Raw genomic sequence first — 20,590 nt, 5'->3', positions numbered from 1 at the left:
CCTGTAGATTTTTTAAACCCTGTGCAGTCCAGATGATGTCATCACATTGACATTAGTCAGAACCTCCTGAGCTGGTTCAATTAAGCCTCTGGTGAGCTGCTACAGAGGCATGATTAGTGACTTTGTTGATGAAATCAATATCGTTGGTGTGGAGGACAGTAAAGAAGGTTGCCTGAGGGTACAACAGGGTTGGGATGAACTGGGAGATGGGCAAGGAATAGCAGATGGAAGTTAAACCAGGGCAAAAAATGACAGGGCCCTGAGAAGTGAATAGCCTTATGACCATCTTGTCAGTGAGACACACTTCCTGGTTCCTTGACCTTAATCCCACTGAAACCATCTTCCCTTCTTGGTATGCAAGCTTCAGGGTATAGAAAGTAGGACTACAAGTAAGATGTTTGGCCTTTCTTGCCTGCTCAATTATTGAATACAATCATGGATGATCACCCAGTTTAGAAGACTATTTCTGCTTCTCCCGAAAACCTTTGGAATTGAGAAATAATGTTTACCACCTTATTGTATTTATGTAATGACGATAAAACTACCTGATATTGTTCAAGGACAGAGCCTCTTCACTTTATATTTACTGTCATTGTTGCTCTTGACCAATAAATTACCTTTCCTCCCACATCTCCAAGATATATGGGTTGATAGCTTGATGTGCCATTGTAAATTGCCTGACTGTAGGGGTGAAGTAAAAACTGGGAGGAGTTGACAGGAATGTGGAGAGAATGGGATGAGTGTAGGACAAGTGGAAATGGGTGCTTGATTGGTTGACATGGGAGAGCCTATTTCTGAGCTGCCTGATTCTACAGCATTGGCCACTTAGTGAGCGCTACTGAAGCAGGCAGTGATGGGACCAGGATCAAAATGGATGATAATGCTGCAATATCTTGTGTACCCATTTGCCAACATTAGAATACAGAGATCTTAACATATTCTAAATGAATAAACAGATTCATCTTTTGTTTGGTCACATGGCTCTATTTGGATGGTGCAGGAAGGGCCTATTACCATGCTATATCTCTAAAAAAATTATAAATATCTTTAAATACATAATCTTTCAATTTCATGATGCGCACTGTTTAATCATAACTGTTAGTTAACTGTTTAATCTTGGTCACTCTTCTATTTATTCTTGCTTATTTCCTCAAGGCATTACCCATCCAACTAGTTTTCTCAAAAATAGAGATCTATACTCTCCCATTGGCTGAATTGTAGCATTAAATAGACTGCAATATACATAGATGGAAGGAACAAAGCATACCTAGGTGTTGCAGGGGGTATTGTTCTCCACTCTGAAGTCTCTTGTTTAATGAGTGCATCACCTTAGCACTTCCAAAGTTTTTGAAACGAGACTTCACATGATTGTAAAACCAGTCCAGTGACCCAGTATTCACAATCCTGAAAAAAAAAACCCAGAGGGATGGATTTAGAACCAGAGGTTGATGCTTTGTTTATGAGGTTACTGAGATGTCGCACCATCAGTTTTGACTCCCACTGCTACTCTGTTCCTTCAGGAACCAAGTGCCAGATTTACTCCTGCAATGTTAAATTTAAGTTCACCCAAGTGGCCTCTCCACCCCCATAAATATCAGGCTCCTCAAATATTAGTTTAATTTTCCCTCTTTGAAATTTTAGCTGCTCTTTTAGTTCTGCAGCCAACAGAAATTTAAAATCTAATTTCCGCTTGTTTACCTTAGGGAATGAACGTGGAGCTTTATGTACACATTTCAGCTCTTTTGCGGTCAGGAGAGTTTGATTTGATGAGCCATACTCCCTGTCCCAACACTCAAAGAAAATTTGACTGATCCAAAATCTGGCTGCCTCAACGTTCTTCAGGTGAGGATCATGAAATGAAATATCCTTTTGGGTGGAACTCCGAAACCTCCCACCCATGTTCCAGTTTCCCCCACATCCAAGAGATATGTAAATGCTGTAAATTGGTCCAAGTCCATACATGAATGGTAGAAACTGTGGAGAGGTGATTGGAATTGAGGGGATTAGTTTAGGATTAGCATGAATGGATGACTGAGTGGACGAAAAGGCCTGTTTCCATCCATATGTTTCTATGACTCTATGTTCAAGTTCAAAGTTATTATTATCTGACTGTACATATACAACCAGAAGAAACACTATTTCTCTAGACCACATTGCACTTATGCACACATTCTATTCTGATGGCATTAACGTTGACTTCTCCAGTTTCTGTTAGTCCAGAGGTTCTCAATCTTTTTCTTTCCACTCATATACCACTTTAAGTAATCCCTCGGCCATCGGTGCTCTGTGATTGGTAAGGGATTGCTTAAGGTGGGAAGGGAAGGATGAGACTCACTGCTCTAGACCCAATTGTTACTGAAATATTTTGTTTCCTTTGGAGTTATGAAACTGTGCACATAACGAGTCAATTAGGTATGATTAAAACAGTGGTTTTCAAACTTTTTCTTTTCAGCCACATACCACCTGAAGAAATCCCTTACTAATCACAGAGCCCCGATGGCATAGGGAATAAAGTGGTGAGTGGAATGAAAAAGGTTAAGAACCACTGCATTAGTCTCCTCCCCAGAGTCTCTCTCTTTCCCTGTCACCATTCCTCCAGCTCCCTACCCTCTTCCCTTTCCATTTAGAAAATTATCCCTTTCCCCATCACTTCTCAATTTTTTTTCCTTTTCTGCCCTCCCAGTCATATACACCGAGGAGCTCCAGCCTGTTGGTCTATGCTCCTCCACCTGCCCCTTCCTCCCTCCTCTCTTTTTCCCCCACCTTCTTATTCAGATACCTTCCTGCTATTTGCTCATAACTTCACCTGAAACAATGGTCATCTTTTGCTTCCAATAGATGCTGTGTGACCTGTTGAGTTTCTCCTGCACTTTTGCGTATTGCATTACAATCATAGTGTCTGAAGACTTTCCTGTTAAACTCCATACATACACAATACATGACGTGTAATCCTACGTAGTTATGCTGTTGCTTCTGCATGGAAGGGTGTAAGTTTACTTTTCCCACCAGGAATTGAACACAAATATAAGCATTTTCTAAAGCCATAATATGTTATGAAGACCCAAGATTATTTTTTTCCATTTGTTTGCTCTATAAAGGCATACAAAGAACCTCTATTACTACAATGCTGCTTTCTAGACAAGAAAGAGAATGAAAAAAGTGTCCCTTCAGAGAAATCAAGTTTTGGTGGATCAAGCCACTTCCTCCGATTCTGTCCCCTGCACCCCTATAACCTCCGTAGCTGTATGGCCCCTTGCCTGGACCAATGGTGACTCAAGCTTGGGCATCCAAGTCACACCCCCTCAATACCTAGTTCCAAATCCCTGAAGCATTAGGAAGCTGTCAGTGCCTATGGTCCTTCATAATCCCCTCTTGCCATTGGTCCCCTCACAAATCTTAGATCTGATACCTGATGTGTGGCCTTGGGCCACTGACCCCCTAGCTGAACACTACTCCTGCTCTGTGGTCTCCTACACCATAGGGTCCTCTCCCAGAGTTTTCCCTCTCATGGGTTGGTGGAAGGTGTTTTCTCACTATGATACTCTGCGCCATTCCACCAAGCCTGCGATCCTTGATGCCTGGGCTGACAAACATGCAAGCTGACTTGGGCACGGACCTGAGGATCTTTGTTGTAAAGATCTTCTGCTGACACTTCCACAGCAACTTAAACCTGCAGGGGGTGTCGACTGATGCCGTACGACATGACCTCAAAGCCTACCTGTTATGTTATATGATTTAGAAAGATGTTAAAGATTACATGGAACAGCAGCAATATCTCTCAATCTTCTGCCTAGTGTTGATCCCTATAGCACTATACAAATAGATCACTGGCCACGTATCTCCATGTTGATGATGTGCTCCTGTTCTGGATAACAAAGGGGGGGGGGGGGATGTTTGCCCATAAAAACCAAGAAAGAAACCATTCCACCACGGACACTCAATTTCTAAAACATGATGCTCTGCAGAAAAAACACATTTATTGTTCAACAGGAGATCAGCCAGCAGGATTTCAAATCAGGTAACGGATTCATAATTCAACCTTCCCTAAGGAGATTGATGGCTCAAGTCTATTTTGGAAGAATTCAGTACAAAAGCGCAATTAAAATTCAATTTAAAAATGCACGTATTTAAAAAATTTATTGCTGGTTGGTTGAAATTAATGAAATGAATGCAGAGGGGAAGAGTACAAGATGTATATATATATATATATATATATACACACACACACACATATATATAATTCTATGACACACACACATATATATAATTCTATGTTACCAACTAGGCATGAATTTTTGGGCGTGAGCTAAATTTCTGCAGATGGTGTTTCAATTTTTCCATGTAATATACATGGGTCGCTGGAGAAATGGTGTAAACAATTTTATTTTCACTCTGAAAGGGAGGGCTGCTTCAACATTCTTCATGGGATCACAAAGTTTCGATAGAACATGAGATGGAGCCCATTACACAAAACAACAAGGAAGTTTGATTGGGCAATCCTACACTTGGCTCTTTGGGACCAACATCTTGAAAGAGGAAGGTGGCCTGAGGGAGGCACAGGAGCTTACAGGTTTTCCCCATCCAGGAAGAAAAGGAGTAGGATTCAGGAGACAAAGAGGACAAAATAAGAAGAGACATGACATAGAGGATAAATTGATTGGAGTTTGAGTAGTACAATAATATTCAGAAGAACAATGGACAATTATTAAAAAGTATACAAGGGAAACGTGTGTAAAGAATGAACAATAATGAAGATTGAACAGATTGTCCTAAAAAAATCCTCTGCAAATCTGTTTAGAAATCAAGCTCAGTATGCTATTTCATTTACAGACAAAGATACTGTCACCTTACCACAAGATGGCAATCAAGCTACAGAGCTGTTTTGGGGAATGAGTTGCACAGCATGCTACCATCATCTGACAAAGTACACATTATTGGCTTTGCAGCTTATGATTCACGAAGAGTTAGCAAATTTGGCACAATGTTATTTGTGCTCACCATTCTTCTGCATTCAAATATCCTCATCTTGCACCAAATGTATTACTCCTGATCGAAATGATGACATTCCTAGAATAAAACTAATCGTAAAAGGATGTAAATTAAAATCTAAATTTTGGATGTAATTGGAAATGCAGTTAATTTCCTGATAATAATTTGTTTGCAAATACAGCCTTAATGAGAACTTTGATTCTAATTACGGCAATGACGTTGTGGCGACGCATATGTTTGTAGCGGCGAACCGGCCCAAGAAGGGCACATACGCACTTGCACCGCCGTGACCCAAGTGCCAGGACATTGGGGGCGGGACCAGAGGGGGGGCTTAAAGGCTGGAGTGTGGAATTCAAATTAAAGTAGATGTGGTACTCGAGCTCTCAGCCTGTTGCCTCAGTCTTTTCACTGCCCTCGCTCATAACACGCTACAATGTCACCTTAAAAGTTTCAAAGCTTCTCATGATTAGATGTCTCAATATCTCTCTGTAAGGTACTACAGTCAGTAAGTTAGTAGTTCAAGAGACTAGGACAGTAATTTGAATAAACAATAGAGAGGTCATGTTACAACTCTACCAATCTTTGATGAGACCATACTTACTGAGTATTGTGTTCATTTCTGGTCACCTCATTATAGGAAGGATGTGGAAGCTATGGAGAGGGTGCAGAGATTTACCAGGATGATGCCTGGATTGGGAAATAAGTCTTATAAGGCAAGGTTAACAGAGCTGAGACTTTTCACTTTGGAGCATAGAAGGGTGAGAGGAGACTTGTTAGAGGTCTACAAGATTATGAGAGATATAGATAGGGTGGACAGCCAGCACCTGTTTCCCAGGACAGGATCAGCAAACACAAGAGGATATATGTTAAGGTTAAGGGAGGGAATTTAGGGGAGATAGCAGGGCTAAGGTTTTTTTTAAACACAGAGAGTTGTAGGTGCCTGAAATGCCTTGCTGGGGATGGTGGTGGAAGCTGAAACATTGGGAGCATTTAAGAGGCTCTTAGATGGGCACATGGATGAAAGTAAAATAGAGGGTTATGGAGTAGGGAGGGTTTAGACTTTTTTTTAGGAAGAGCTATATGGGACAGCACAACAGCGAGGGCCAAAGGGTCTGTATTGTGCTGTATTGTTCTAAGGCATTTTGTTATATTCAGTTCTGGTTGTCTCACTACAGGAAGCATGCAGATGTTTTGGAGAGGGAGAAGAGAGATTTACCAGGATGTTGCCAGGATTGGAGAACATGTCATATGAAGCAAGGTTGACAGAGTGAGCGCTTTTATCTTTGGAGCGATGAACGATGAGAGGAAACTTACAGAGTAATGTAAAATATGAAGGGCATAGATAGGATGGAGAACCAGCATCATGAGCGACAATAGCAAATACCAAAGGACATCTGTTTAAGGTGAGCGGAGGATGGTTCTGGGGAGATGTCACAGGCTCTATTTATTTATTTTACACAAAATGTAGTGGGTGTCTGGAATGCATTGCCAGGGGTGGTGGTGAAGGCTGGTACAAAAGCAACAATCAAAAGACTCTTAGACAGGATTATGGGTGTGAGGTAGGAAAAGTTTAGATTGTTATAGAATAGGTTTACATAGATTGACACAGTATTATGTGCTGAAGGGCCTATACTGTGCTGTAATGTTCTATGTTCTACATTACATAAAATAAATCAATATTCATACTTTTAGGTACAGAAAAGCCCTCTAGCAGGTTCCACATTAAATGATGTTACCAGAACTGAGGGTACTTGGTCACATGAAACAGATTTTAAAATGGCATCAACCAACAATAGCACACCAGGACCCTCTTTCCCTGTTATTTTTTTAAACTCACAAAAACATGCACTTAATTCGCTATGTTCAACAAAGTCTGACCCTGGTGAGCACGTCCATGTAATCTGCAAAATGGCAGGTACCTGCTAACAGGTCAAATGCCATTTTCAAAATGTCCACAAAACTCCCAGTGGTTCATTTGGCAGCTTTTTATTTATTTTTTTTATTTTTTATTTTTCACACCATAAATCACATTAGCCATGATATACACTTTTTCTTTTTCACATATATACAGTGACTTTTTCTCCCCCCCCCCCCCTCCCTCCTCCCAAGCCACCCCCCCACCCCCCCCTCATCCATTTTAGGTATACAATCTAGGTTGCATTAAACCAGTCAGACAATGTTGTCATTCAACAAAAATACACCAGAAATTCTACTGAGTCCATTCTTTTCTTTCCTTCTCCTTCCATCAACTTAGGTAATGTTTGTCCCCGGTAGGTTTTCGCTATTGTATTTAATGTAAGGCTCCCATACTTGTTCGAATATTTCAATATTATTTCTTAAACTATATGTTATTTTTTCTAATGGAATACATTTATTCATTTCTATATACCATTGTTGTATTTTCAAATTATCTTCCAATTTCCAGGTTGACATAATACATTTTTTTGCTACGGCTAGGGCTATCTTAACAAATCTTTTTTGTGCATCCTCCAAATCAATTCCAAATTCTTTGTTTTTTATGTTACTTAGGAGAAAGATCTCTGGATTCTTTGGTATATTGTTTTCTGTTATTTTATTTAATATCTGATTGAGATCATCCCAAAATTTTTCTACTCTCTCACATGTCCAGATTGCATGAATTGTTGTTCCCATTTCTTTTTTACATCGAAAACATCTATCAGATACTGTTGGGTCCCATTTATTTAACTTTTGCGGTGTAATGTATAGTCTGTGTAACCAATTATATTGTATCATACGTAGCCTCGTATTTATTGTATTTCTCATCATTCCAGAACATAATTTCTCCCATGTTTCCTTTTTTATCTTTATATTTAAATCTTGTTCCCATTTTTGTTTAGTTTTACCATTTGTTTCCTCATTCTCCTTTTCTTGCAGTTTAATATACATATTTGTTATAAATACTTTGATTAACATTGTATCTGTAATCACGTATTCAAGGTTACTTCCCTCTGGTAAACTCAAATTGCTTCCTAATTTATCTTTCAAGTAAAATCTCAGTTGGTAATATGCCAGCGCTGTATCTCCAGTTATATTGTATTTATCTCTCATTTGTTCAAAGGATAAGAATCTACTTCCTGAAAAACAATTTTCTATTCTTTTAATCCCTTTTTTTTTCCCATTCTCTAAAGGAAAGGTTATCTATTGTAAAAGGGAGTAACTTATTTTGCGTCAATATTAGTTTTGGTAATTGATAATTTGTTTTATTTCTTTCTACATGAATCTTCTTCCAAATATTGAGGAGATGATGTAATACTGGAGAAGTTCTATGTTGTACCAATTTTTCGTCCCATTTATATATGTGTTCAGGTATCTTTTCCCCTATTTTATCTAATTCTAATCTTGTCCAGTCTGGTTTTTCCCTTGTTTGATAAAAATCTGATAGGTATCTTAATTGTGCGGCTCTATAATAATTTTTGAAGTTTGGCAATTGTAAGCCTCCTTGTTTATACCATTCTGTTAATTTATCTAGTGCTATCCTCGGTTTCCCCCCTCTCCATAAAAATTTCCTTATTATTTTCTTTAACTCTTTGAAGAATTTTTCTGTCAGTTGTATTGGCAATACCTGAAATAAGTATAATTTCCATGGAAAAATGTTCATTTTAATACAGTTTATCCTTCCTATCAGTGTTAGTGGTAGATCTTTCCAATGCTCTAAATCGTCCTGTAATTTTTTCATTAGTGGATTGTAATTGAGTTTATATAATTGGCCTAGATTTTTGTTTATTTGTACACCTAGGTATCTTATTGCCTGCATTTGCCATCTGAATGGAGATTCCTTCTTAAATTTTGAGAAATCCGCATTATTCATAGGCATTGCTTCACTTTTATTTATGTTTATCTTGTAACCCGTCACTTCTCCATAGTCCTTCAACTTCTTATATAATTCTTTTATTGATAGTTCTGGTTCTGTTAAGTACACTATAACATCATCCGCAAATAGACTGATTTTATATTCCCTGTCTTTTAGTTTTATTCCTTTTATATTATTATCTATTCTTATCAATTCTGCTAGTGGTTCTATAGCTAGCGCAAACAATAAAGGTGATAGTGGGCATCCCTGCCGCGTTGACCTGCTTAAGTTTAATTGCTTTGATACATGTCCATTTATTGTCACTTTCGCTAACGGTCCCTTATATAATGCTTTAATCCAATTAATATACTTCTCCGGTAAAATGAATTTTTGCAATACTTTGAACAAATAATTCCATTCTACTCTGTCGAAGGCCTTCTCTGCGTCTAAAGCAACTGCTACTGCAGGTGCTTTATTTCCTTCTACTGCATGAATTAAGTTAATAAATTTACAAATAATGTCTTTTGTGCGTCTTTTTTTGATAAATCCAGTTTGGTCTAAATTTACCATTTTCGGTACCTGTTCTGCTAATCTGTTTGCTAATAGTTTAGCTATTATCTTATAATCTGTGTTTAGCAAAGATATTGGTCTATATGACGCTGGTGAGAGTGGATCTTTCCCTTGTTTTAGTATTACTGTAATTATTGCTGTTTTACATGAATCTGGTAAGTTTTGTGTCTCATCAATCTGGTTGATTACATCCAGGAGGGGCGGTATTAATTAGTCTTTAAATGTTTTGTAGAATTCTATTGGAAATCCATCCTCTCCTGGTGTCTTATTATTTGGTAATTTTTTTATTATCTCTTGTATTTCTACTGTTCCAAATGGTTCTGTTAATTTATTTTGTTCCTCTATTTGTAGTTTTGGTAGTTCAATTTTAGTCAAAAATTCATCTATTTTCCCTTCTTTCCCTTCGTTTTCAGTTCGGTATAATTGTTCATAGAATTCTCTAAAGTTTTCCTTAATTTCTTTTGGATTATATGTAATTTGTTTGTCTTTTTTCCTTGATGCCAATACCATTTTCTTAGCTTGCTCTGTCTTAAGCTGCCATGCTAGGATTTTGTGCGTTTTTTCACCTGGTTCATAATATTTCTGTTTGTCTTCATTATATTCTTCTCTACCTTATATGTTTGTAATGTTTCATATTTTATTTTTTTATCTGCCAATTCTCTTCTTTTAGTTGTATCTTCCTTCATTGCTATTTTTTTTTCTATGTTTACTATTTCCCTTTCCAACTGCTCTGTTTCCTGATTATAGTCCTTCTTCATCTTGGTTACATAACTTATTATTTGCCCTCTGATGAACGCTTTCATTGCATCCCATAGTATAAACTTATCTTCCACTGATTCCGTATTTACTTCAAAATACATTTTTAATTGTTTTTCAATAAATTCTCTAAAATCCTGTCTTTTAAGTAGCATGGGGTTTAATCTCCATCTATACATTCTTGGGGGGATGTCCTCTAGCTTTACTGTCAATATTAAGGGTGAATGGTCCGATAGCATTCTCGCTTTATATTCTGTTTTTCTTACTCTATCCTGCATACTAGCTGATAACAAAAATAGGTCTATTCTTGAGTATGTTTTATGTCTAGCCGAGTAGTATGAGTATTCCTTTTCTTTTGGGTTTTGTTTCCTCCATATATCCAAAAGTTTCATTTCTTGCATTGATTTAATTATAAATTTGGTTACTTTGTTCTTCCTGTTAATTTTTTTCCCCGTTTTATCCATATTTGGATCCAAATTCAGGTTGAAATCCCCTCCTATTAGTATGTTCCCTTGCGTATTAGCTACCTTAAAAAAGATATCTTGCATAAACTTTTGATCTTCTTCGTTAGGTGAATATACATTAAGTAGATTCCAAAACTCCGAATATATCTGACATTTTATCATAACATATCTCCCTGCTGGATCTATTATTTCCTGTTCTATTTTAAATGGCACATTTTTACTAATTAATATAGCCACTCCTCTTGCTTTTGAATTATACGATGCTGCTGTTACATGTCCTACCCAATCTCTCTTTAATTTCTTGTGCTCCAATTCAGTTAAGTGTGTTTCTTGGACAAATGCTATATCAATTTTTTCACTTTTCAGTAAATTTAGTAGTTTCTTCCTTTTAATTTGGTTATGTATTCCATTAATATTTAAAGTCATATAGTTCAGCGTAGCCATTTTATATTTTGTTTATCTTCTCTTTCCGTTTTTCCATCATTACCTTTCCTCCTTTTCCATTTCTGTTTTCTTATTTTCAACTCTTTATAAGACAACATTCCTACAACATCCAACATTTTCCTTATTCTCCTATTTATATCTTCTTTATCCCCAATCTCCCCTTCCTCTCCTGAGTTGTCCTTTATCCCTTGTCGGACAACCACATCTCCCCTCTCCATTTGGGTTTGCGAATCCACTCGCAAGCGTCAACTGATTTTGCAGTGACCGCTATTTCCCCCCATCCAGCCCCCTCCAGAAAAGATTTCACTTTTCATATGTCACAACGGTCACTCTTTTAATTCCCTCCTTATTCTCTCTATTCCATTACCTTCCCTTATTAATTCTTGTCTATACTATCTATATTTTCCTCTAATTACAGATACATTCACGTATGCACATTGTCTCTATTCACTCTTATACCTCTTTACCCGCATACATATCAATCGTGATCATTTTTACTCTCATTACCCGTCTTCATCCCTCAGTCTATTTTTGTAATTGTTCTGCAAATTTTCGTGCTTCTTCTGGATCCGAGAATAGTCTGTTTTGTTGTCCTGGAATAAATATTTTCAATACCGCTGGATGCTTTCGTATAAATTTATACCCTTTCTTCCATAAAATCGCCTTTGCTGTATTGAACTCTTTTCTCTTCTTTAGGAGTTCAAACCTTATATCTGGATAAATGAAGATTTTTTGCCCTTTATACTCCAGTGGTTTGTTGCCCTCTCTTACTTTTTCCATTGTCTTCTCCAGTACCTTTTCTCTTGTAGTATATCTTAGGAATTTTACTAAAATAGATCTTGGTTTTTGTTGTGGTTGTGGTTTAGAGGCCAATGCTCTATATGTGCCCTTTCTATTTCTATTTCTTGCTGTAGTTCTGGACATCCTAGGGTCTTAGGGATCCACTCTTTTATAAACTCCCTCATATTCTTGCCTTCTTCATCTTCCTTAAGGCCCACTATCTTTATGTTATTTCTTCTGTTATAATTTTCCATTATATCTATTTTTTGAGCTAGTAGTTCTTGTGTCTCTTTAGTTTTTTTATTAGATTCCTCCAATTTCTTTTTTAAGTCTTCTACCTCCATTTCTGCTGCTACTGCCCGCTCTTCCATCTTGTCCATTTTATTTCCCATTTCTGTTAAGGTCATATCTATTTTATTCACTTTCTCTTCTGTGTTGTGTAAGGTAAAACATCATGAGATGGGAATGTGTAGGGAGTTACCCTGTACAGGGCTGTAACAAGAAGGGGAGGTGTCCTTGTACTCCTGTTAGGTAAAACATCATGAGATGGGAATGTACAGGGCTGTAACAAGATGTGAATGCATCCTTGTACTTACAAGATAAGAGAGACATTGATGGATTGAGAGGCAGGAAGCTAGCAGGGAAAGGATAGCAACAGTTTTAGTCATTGGACAAGTAATGATATGATGATGTTCTAAGCACGTATCCAAGGGTATAAAAAATCATCATTTTGCTGATAACGGCAGAATGCATTCTCCGACTAACATGGTTAGTCGCAAGTGTTACAATCCGGTAATAAAGAACAAAGAGCCCTGATTTCGACTCAGTCTGGTGTTTGTCTCACTCATTCATGAACAAAGCAGACCTAACAATTTGGTGACCCCGACGTGATGGGTGAGTGAACACTGGACGATGGTTTCTGTTTTTTCTGACAATCATCTCAGCCGGCTGATAAAAAGGTCCAGAGAAGCCTGTTTTAATAAAATTCTCTTTTTTTTTTAAATCTTTATGATTGTCAGTAAGAACTGGAGATCGGACAAATTAGACGACCACAATTGAAGGTCGCATGCCAGGATTGTAACACGTAAGTGATTACAGACAAGATAAAAGTCCTTAAGGTGTTTGAATGACATTTATTAAGTGCTTCGCAAGAAACTACTAGAGTTTAAAAGTCTTTATTGTGTCGTTGCAAAGTCCAATAGAGTGAGAAGGTGGTCTATAAACAATTGAGGACCTGAGTTTTCTGCCCTAAACTGGTTATTAAGAGGAGAAATCTCCCACGTGAAGGTTGGGCTTTGAAAGAAAACAAAGGTTCAGGCTTATTGGCCTCAATTGTATCTGAGAGACTGACTTATAAATGTCCGGTAGGTATGATAATGTCTGTACACTTGAGAAGTTAAGAATTTATTTCCCCAATTCGCCGTGGTGGAATACCACAGCAGACACTAGAGACCTTGAGACAACAAAAAAAGTACTCAGGGACGCCTGCCTGGTGAACAAGAACGACGACAGAAGGCTGCGACAGCTGTGTCCGGATCAGGTAGGAGATATTAATGAAAAAGTTGATAAACTCCTAAGAGACACCCGGTTTATTCGAAATACTTTTGATAAGTTAAATGAGGGTATTCCCAACATCACCAAGGAGATAAAGTTACGTAAATTCATAGATTGGTACAGGGAAACAGGACAAAAGTATAGCCCAAATATTTGGTTTTCTAGTTGTAATTTAACTTTCAGATCCCTTTGGGAAAACAGAGAGTGGAAAACGAGCAATCAGAGTATACAGGACAGTCTGAAGTCAATTGGAGGACAAGACTTAGAGACTGTTCCTTTAAAAGATATTAGTCATCCAGCTTGCAAGGAGACATTTTTAAAAGCAATTTTCGTTGACATAGATCCCCTAAACGGACAAAAACCTAAATTAAAACAGGCATTAGAAAGCGGTCCCGCAGCTATGGCTGTACAGTTGCCTGCTAAGACTTTTGACCAAGTTATTAAGGAAATTAATCAGGAATTAGAGGAGCGAAATACCAGTAATGCGGCATTGGAAAAACAAAAAATGCTCCGAAAATGTGTAGACCGCTGGAGGAAGAGGGGTTGGTTACCCGGGGGCACTGAGATGTTCCTGACAGGTGAGGAAAAGAGGAAAAAAAAAAAAAAAATTTTAAAACGTAGAGGCTTAGATAAGCTGGAAGAAACAAAACACAGAAGGGAAAGGAAAAGTGCCTGTTTCCAGTTTCCAGCCACGAAGTGTCCGGGTTTGCTCTCTCCCTCCCTCCTTTCACCCTCCCCCCTCTCTCTTCTCTCCCCCCCTCTCTCTTCTCCCCCCCCTCCTCTCTCACCCACTCCCCCTCCCAATCCCAATCTGTGGCGGTGCTGCCCTGAAATCCCCAGGTTGGGCAGGGCAGAGAAATACAATTTGGTTTTAATTTTGTGCCCACAATTCCAGCTCCGCATCAAATGGGATCCTGTTTTATCCTCTCTCCCTCCCTCTTTCCCGCACCCCCACCATTGCGGGATCAGGGCAGACATTGTGGGCTGACATGTAGCTCACTCGAGGTGGGAGGGAAGGAAGGAGTGATAGTTCCCAGTGGTGGGAGACCCAATCTGATCCAGACCAGTGATCACAGGATGAGAACCTTTTAAAACCTTTGAAACGAAAGTGTTAATCTGAAGACTTTTCTCCCAGTGGGGCCAGTGCAAGGCATTTTCTCTCTCTATCTCTTGTGCTCTGTGTATCTGCCTCTCTATCTCTTTCTCTCGCTATGCTCTCTCTCTCTCTCTCTCTCTCTCTCTCTCATAGTCTCTGGATGTATGTGATGTCATGTATGTACTCTGACAATAAATCATTTATAAGTGAGTCTTATACAATTAAACAAAACGGGACACAGAAAACAAAATCTTTAATCGCGAGTCAGCAAAAAAGAGGGTGAGAGACAAGGAGATGCAGTACCGCGATGTCCTAGCTATATTCGAAGAATTTGGTCTCCCTGATAACCCACCTATTATGGCCCCTGTAGAAATAGCTTGTAGACCCCCGCCCTATGCATATGTGGAGTCACAAGGTGCCCCTGGCACCCCAGATGGGATCCTGGAGTCACGTCCCTTATATCCAGATATTGAGACACTGGGGTGTGACAAGAACCTCGGGAATAGGGACACATCAGACGAGGTACAGGCCCCTTTAATAAAAATAGAAGGGGGAGTAATAGATGTAGAGACCCCTCTGGAGTCCAAGAAAATAGAAAAGGAGTTAGAGATACAGAAATGGAACATGAAAAAGGTTCAGGATAACATTAAAAACTTAAACAGAGATATTAATGTGCTGGGGCAGATCAGTGAGGATCAAAAAGAATTAATGGTAGGTGTATTGAAGGAAGTGGAAAAGATAACTACAACACTGTCAGGAGAAATTAAAGCTGAAGGAATGGTAATAGGAGTAAAGGACGAAAAGTGTAGTACAGATGAGGAAACGAGATACGATCCACCATGGGAGGAAAGTAGAAGGAAAAGACTCGGGAGGGAGAAAAATAGACATGCCTACCTGGACATAGTTAGAACAAAAGAGAAAGATGTGAAACAACTAAACTATGGCCGAAAAGATTATCTTAGAGATGAACGTGACCAACATACCTTTGACCCTGAGACATTGGAAGCTGATAGGGACAGTGACAGTGACGAAGAAGAGTCAGAACAAGGTGGGATAAATAAATGCATGCCAAGAGTAAAGAAGGAGCAGAAATCCCCAAAATTGAGATATCAATGCCCATTACTGATCACGGGACGGGGAACTCAAAAATATGTACCCTGGTCACGAATGGACTTAGAGAGTTTAATGAAAAAACTACCTCCGTTGAGTAATGGGGCTAGTCCATGGATTTCTTGTTTTGAGCGAGAAACCTGCCAAGAACAATTAGCACTCGCAGATGTCAGAACTATCATGATAAAATTAAAGGCAGAAGGGGCCCTGAAGCAAATAGAGAAAATTGTAAGAAGCAGTAAATTGGGGGATGAAATAGAATTTAACCCACTTCGGAATAAATTTTGGGAAGCACTTAGAGAAACATTTCCTACACCCTATAGTTTGGATGCCTTGGTAACCCTTCAACTAAAGGAAGGAGAGACTGCACACGAGTATTTCACTCGAGCATGGGACTTATGGGAAACAGGGACTGGAGAAAGACCTGACCACAGCCCCTTAGGAAGGGCTCACTTTCGTAATGGGATAATAAACGGACTACCTGCTACGGTTCAAGCAAAATTAAGGGACATTGTGGGAGTAGAGACAATGTCAGAGGATTTGTGGAAAAGACACCTGACACATGCAATCAAACGACATCGTCAATCAGAGCATGCTAAGTCAGAAAGTGCGTCCCAGAAGGAGGTGGACAAGACAACCGATAAATTGGTGAGAGCCATAGAACATATAGGGGTTAAATTAGCGGCCCAACAGATAGTCCCACAGGTCATGGGGCCAGTGATAAATCCGGGACCCCAAGTAAGAAATGGTTGGGAAAGACAGCTAGGTACAATGTATAGAGGGGAACATGTAGTATGCTGGTACTGCCAAAATCCTGGACACTACCAGCGGAACTGTCCGGAGGCTGGGAGAGCAAGGGGAAAAAGATTACCCTCTATTAGAGGCTATCGGGGAAGAGGAGGAAACTTAAGAGGACAAGCAAGGGGTAGGGGTGGACACATTGATGGGCCCCAGAGAATCGGGGGGTGGCAGAGTGATCAACAAGTCCAGGCACCTCAGTGTAATGACTATATTGAGGAAGGTGCTGAATTTGATTATTGACGGTGCCCAGGAGAATCAAAAATCACGCCTCCCTGGGAGCCACCAAAAATTTGGGGGACGGTAAATGGAGAAAAAATTGAATTTATGGTTGACACAGGGGCAGCAGTTACGACAGTGATTAAAAAACCCCCAGGGAGCACATTTTCGGGCAAAACATTATCTACAATAGGATTCTCCGGGATAAGGGAAACACAGCCCTATACAGATAACATCGACATGACATTTGGACGACAAAGGGTTAAAACGCCTGTCCTGGTTGTGCCAAGTTGCCCCATTAATTTATTAGCAAGGGACATTCTTACCAAACTAGGAATAACCATACAATGTTCTGAGAAGGGCCTTCGGTTAACATACCCAGGGGATACAATAAGAAGGGGAGGACAGTTTATAGTAATGACCCCATCTAACGCTTCAGAAGACTCTGTGGAGGTTAGTATTTTCTGGAGTCGGCTACTGTATGATGAACCAGGCCCAGGGCTGGTTAAACAGTTTTTTGAGTGGAGGGCCAGTATTCCTCGGTATGGGGATTACCATTATCCACTAGATCCTATGCATGTTACATTAAACTACACCATCCACCCGGACCAGGAATATGAGGAGAGGTGGGACTCTCTAAAAGAAGGGAAGACAGAAACGATACATTGTCCATTTATCTTTGTAGGTAAGGAGGGAATAGCTGCTATGGTTGTCATGACAGAAGAACAAATGGAGTGGTTCTGCTTAGGAGTAGAAAGTGTGCCTCATGTGACCTTGGGTATTGCCAAAGATCATCACGCTCGACAGCTGGGTCCGATGGTAAAGGAAGCGATAGGGTGTGAATACAGGCAGACAGAAATCCCGGGATATTCCACCTCGGAGGGAGGAAAATTTGTCAGACTGAATATTGAAGCATGGGACCAGGTAGTGAATGAGAAAGTAGAAAGAGACCGAGCCATAGAAGGAGAAAATATTGATCACAGAGACTCAGACAAATATCTTTCTAATCTGAGTCCACATATATGGACAACGGGGCCCTATGATGTGGGAGTAATAAAAGGAGAGGTATTTCTAGAATTGGCCAACCCCGGGCAGAAACCAATATGGAGAAAACAATACCGCTTGTCGCCCAGTCAGGAGGAGTGTTGGACTCTTGGGGCCGGGAGGAAGGAACCCTGATGGGGTATGGATTGATGCCATTGGCCAAGCCCGGAATATTCCGGACGAATTTAAATTAGCCGATGAGATTGCAGCTGGGTTTGAAAGCTTTCCTGTTTTTAGTGCAATATTTCCCATCACTGTAAATAAGAATGTTAATAGGATCAACCTTATTCACTATAATGTCCAGCGCCTTGCAAATTTGACCAGGGACGTTGTTGAGGCAATACATCAACAACTGTCAGAAACTTCCCTTATGACACTTCAGAATAGGATAGCGATTGATATGGTCCTGGCAGAGAAAGGTGGAGTGTGTGCTATGTTTGGAGATCTATGCTGCACTTCTATCTCTAATAACACAGGGCCAGATGGATCACTCACTAAGGGGTTAACGAAACTTAGGGCATTGGCGAAAGAATTAAAAGCCCAGTCTGGAGTCTCCAATCCTGTTTTATCCTGGTTACAGGGAGTGTTTGGGAGATGGAGCACATTGTTAGGACAACTTTTGCTGGGTTTGTTCATTTCTGTATCAATTTTTATCACTTGTGGCTGTTGTTGTATTCCATGCATTCGAACGCTGGTCACGAGGACCATAGAGAGAGCCTTTGCTGACCGTGATGAACTGCCTCCGAAATATCAAGCTGTGCAGGCTGTGGAGCAAGACTATCTCACATTACAGGAGGCGGAGAAAGTTGCTGAGATCGATCTGGAGTCTGATGGGGAATGTGATGGGAAGGAGGGATTGTGAATTAGATTGTTACACATATAATTTTAACCTTGCTTGTAACCTAAATATTATAACCTTGATTGTAGAACAAATATTATAACATTGATTGTAACACAAACATTATTAATCAGATTGTAGAACAAGTATTATGAATTAGATTGTAGACCATATGTTAACTTGGGAATTTACTAATGTACGGGGGGTTAGCTAGTTTTTTGCTTGGGGGCAAATGGGATGAAACTTGTAAACGGGCAATGGGATCGGGGTGACGGATGGGGGGTGTACGCAAAGGAGGGTTGGGGGAGCCCTCGCCCACCAGCCGAACTGCCCTGTGAACAGAACCCGTATAGAGCTTGGCAATAATAGGCGAACTAATGTAACGCGGTGGTAGCATAGTCAGGGCGAGATTGTCCTCTAAAGAGGACAAAGGAGGGATTGTAAGGTAAAACATCATGAGATGGGAATGTGTAGGGAGTTACCCTGTACAGGGCTGTAACAAGAAGGGGAGGTGTCCTTGTACTCCTGTTAGGTAAAACATCATGAGATGGGAATGTACAGGGCTGTAACAAGATGTGAATGCATCCTTGTACTTACAAGATAAGAGAGACATTGATGGATTGAGAGGCAGGAAGCTAGCAGGGAAAGGATAGCAACAGTTTTAGTCATTGGACAAGTAATGATATGATGATGTTCTAAGCACGTATCCAAGGGTATAAAAAATCATCATTTTGCTGATAACGGCAGAATGCATTCTCCGACTAACATGGTTAGTCGCAAGTGTTACAATCCGGTAATAATGAACAAAGAGCCCTGATTTCGACTCAGTCTGGTGTTTGTCTCACTCATTCATGAACAAAGCAGACCTAACAGTTGTTTATTCTTCTTCTTAAATCATTAAATTCCTGTGTTTGCCATTCTTTAAATGACTCCATGTATCCTCTAACAAGAGAAAGTATATCCTTTACCTTGCCTTTCCCTTCTTCTATTTCACTGTACTCTTCTTCTTCTTCTGCTTCCTCCGGGTTGGCCGTCTGTTGTTTCTTTGTTGCCCTTTTCTTCTCTTCTTTCTTGTTTTCATTGTCTTCTGTGGTCTCTTCTTGCTGCAGGTGTTCTGCAGCTGTCGTTGCCGGCTGTGGAGATCGACTCCCCAGCTGGTTCCCCCTCCCGTCGGTGTGTTTTTTTTCATGCGCGGTTGCGCACTTTTACTCGGCTCTGCGAGCCATTTTTGTAGTCCTATTTCTACCGACCTGAGGAAGCGGGCTTCTCTCTCCACAGCGGGCCTCTTCGGACAGGTAAGGCCTTCTCCTTCTTCCTCCGTTGTCTTCTCTTCCTCTCTTCTTACCGTTGATTTTGATTTTTCTTTTTTTGTCGCCATCTTCTTTCCACCTTTATACTCACTTTTCTTTAACTTTTATTTCTGTGCCTTTGTATTTTCTCTTGTTTTTCCCGACTTTTCTGGAGAGGGCTGGAGTTCACCGTCCGGCCACTACTCCATCACGTGACTCCTCCTTTCATTTGGCAGCTTTATGTAATGGGACAATTTTCCCACCTGGAGCAACTCTTATCTGCTGACACTAAGAGCAAATTCTTCCTTTAGTCTGGTCACTTGTTTCATAATATATTACCCTGAATAAATCACACAGATCATTGTCTTTCTCTCTGTATATGCATGGGTTTTCTGCAGTAGTGGGGATTATTCCCATTGTACAATTTTCAGATTCAGGCAAGGTGCCCAAATTTTAGCAGAGGTGTGTGTGTGTGTGTGTGTGTGTGTGTGTGTGTGTGTGTGTGTGTGTGTGTGTGTGTGTGTGTGTGTGTGTGTGTGTGTGTGTGTGTGTGTGTCTCACACACACATCTCAAGCATGCTGGTTGATGATGAATACACAGAAGCAGAAGCACACAGACACATATTCTACATCTAATCTTAGTACAATAAAACCAATAATTGACCTTCTGATTGTTCCAAAATCCTAATGGTTCAGTGCATGGCTCATTGTTTTTTTTGCATACTCTCTTCAAGCATTCCAGGGTCTTTTTCCCGAGCTCCTTTTAAACATACCATGTCAAGATTCCAATGATCCATTGAAGTGCCCCAAGCCGGTTTGTCTCACTTC

At 39.9% G+C, this 20,590-nt stretch overlaps 2 protein-coding genes across 14 annotated transcripts in view; one reads left to right on the top strand and one right to left on the bottom strand.

Moving 5' to 3' along the window:
* Positions 1–20,590, bottom strand: part of LOC138761747 (melanophilin-like) — a 228,375-nt gene that overhangs the window by 111,170 nt on the left and 96,615 nt on the right. For all 13 annotated transcript variants that reach the window (XM_069934432.1, XM_069934440.1, XM_069934443.1 and 10 more), the window contains one exon: positions 1,268–1,404. In XM_069934432.1, coding sequence (XP_069790533.1) covers positions 1,268–1,404 — 137 coding nt within the window. The remainder of the gene's footprint in view (positions 1–1,267; positions 1,405–20,590) is intronic.
* The window catches only part of LOC138761748 (uncharacterized), a 119,984-nt gene continuing 113,362 nt past the window's right edge, over positions 13,969–20,590 (top strand). Inside the window, exon 1 of the mRNA XM_069934446.1 lies at positions 13,969–19,005. Within this exon, the coding sequence (XP_069790547.1) occupies positions 14,759–16,615 (1,857 nt within the window). The 5' untranslated portion in view covers positions 13,969–14,758 and the 3' untranslated portion in view covers positions 16,616–19,005. The remainder of the gene's footprint in view (positions 19,006–20,590) is intronic.

This window comes from Narcine bancroftii, chromosome 4 (genome assembly GCF_036971445.1).
Source record: "Narcine bancroftii isolate sNarBan1 chromosome 4, sNarBan1.hap1, whole genome shotgun sequence".
Classification (NCBI taxonomy): domain Eukaryota; kingdom Metazoa; phylum Chordata; class Chondrichthyes; order Torpediniformes; family Narcinidae; genus Narcine; species Narcine bancroftii.
Note: the sequence above shows the minus strand (reverse complement) of the source record. Positions and strands in the feature narration are given on the sequence as shown.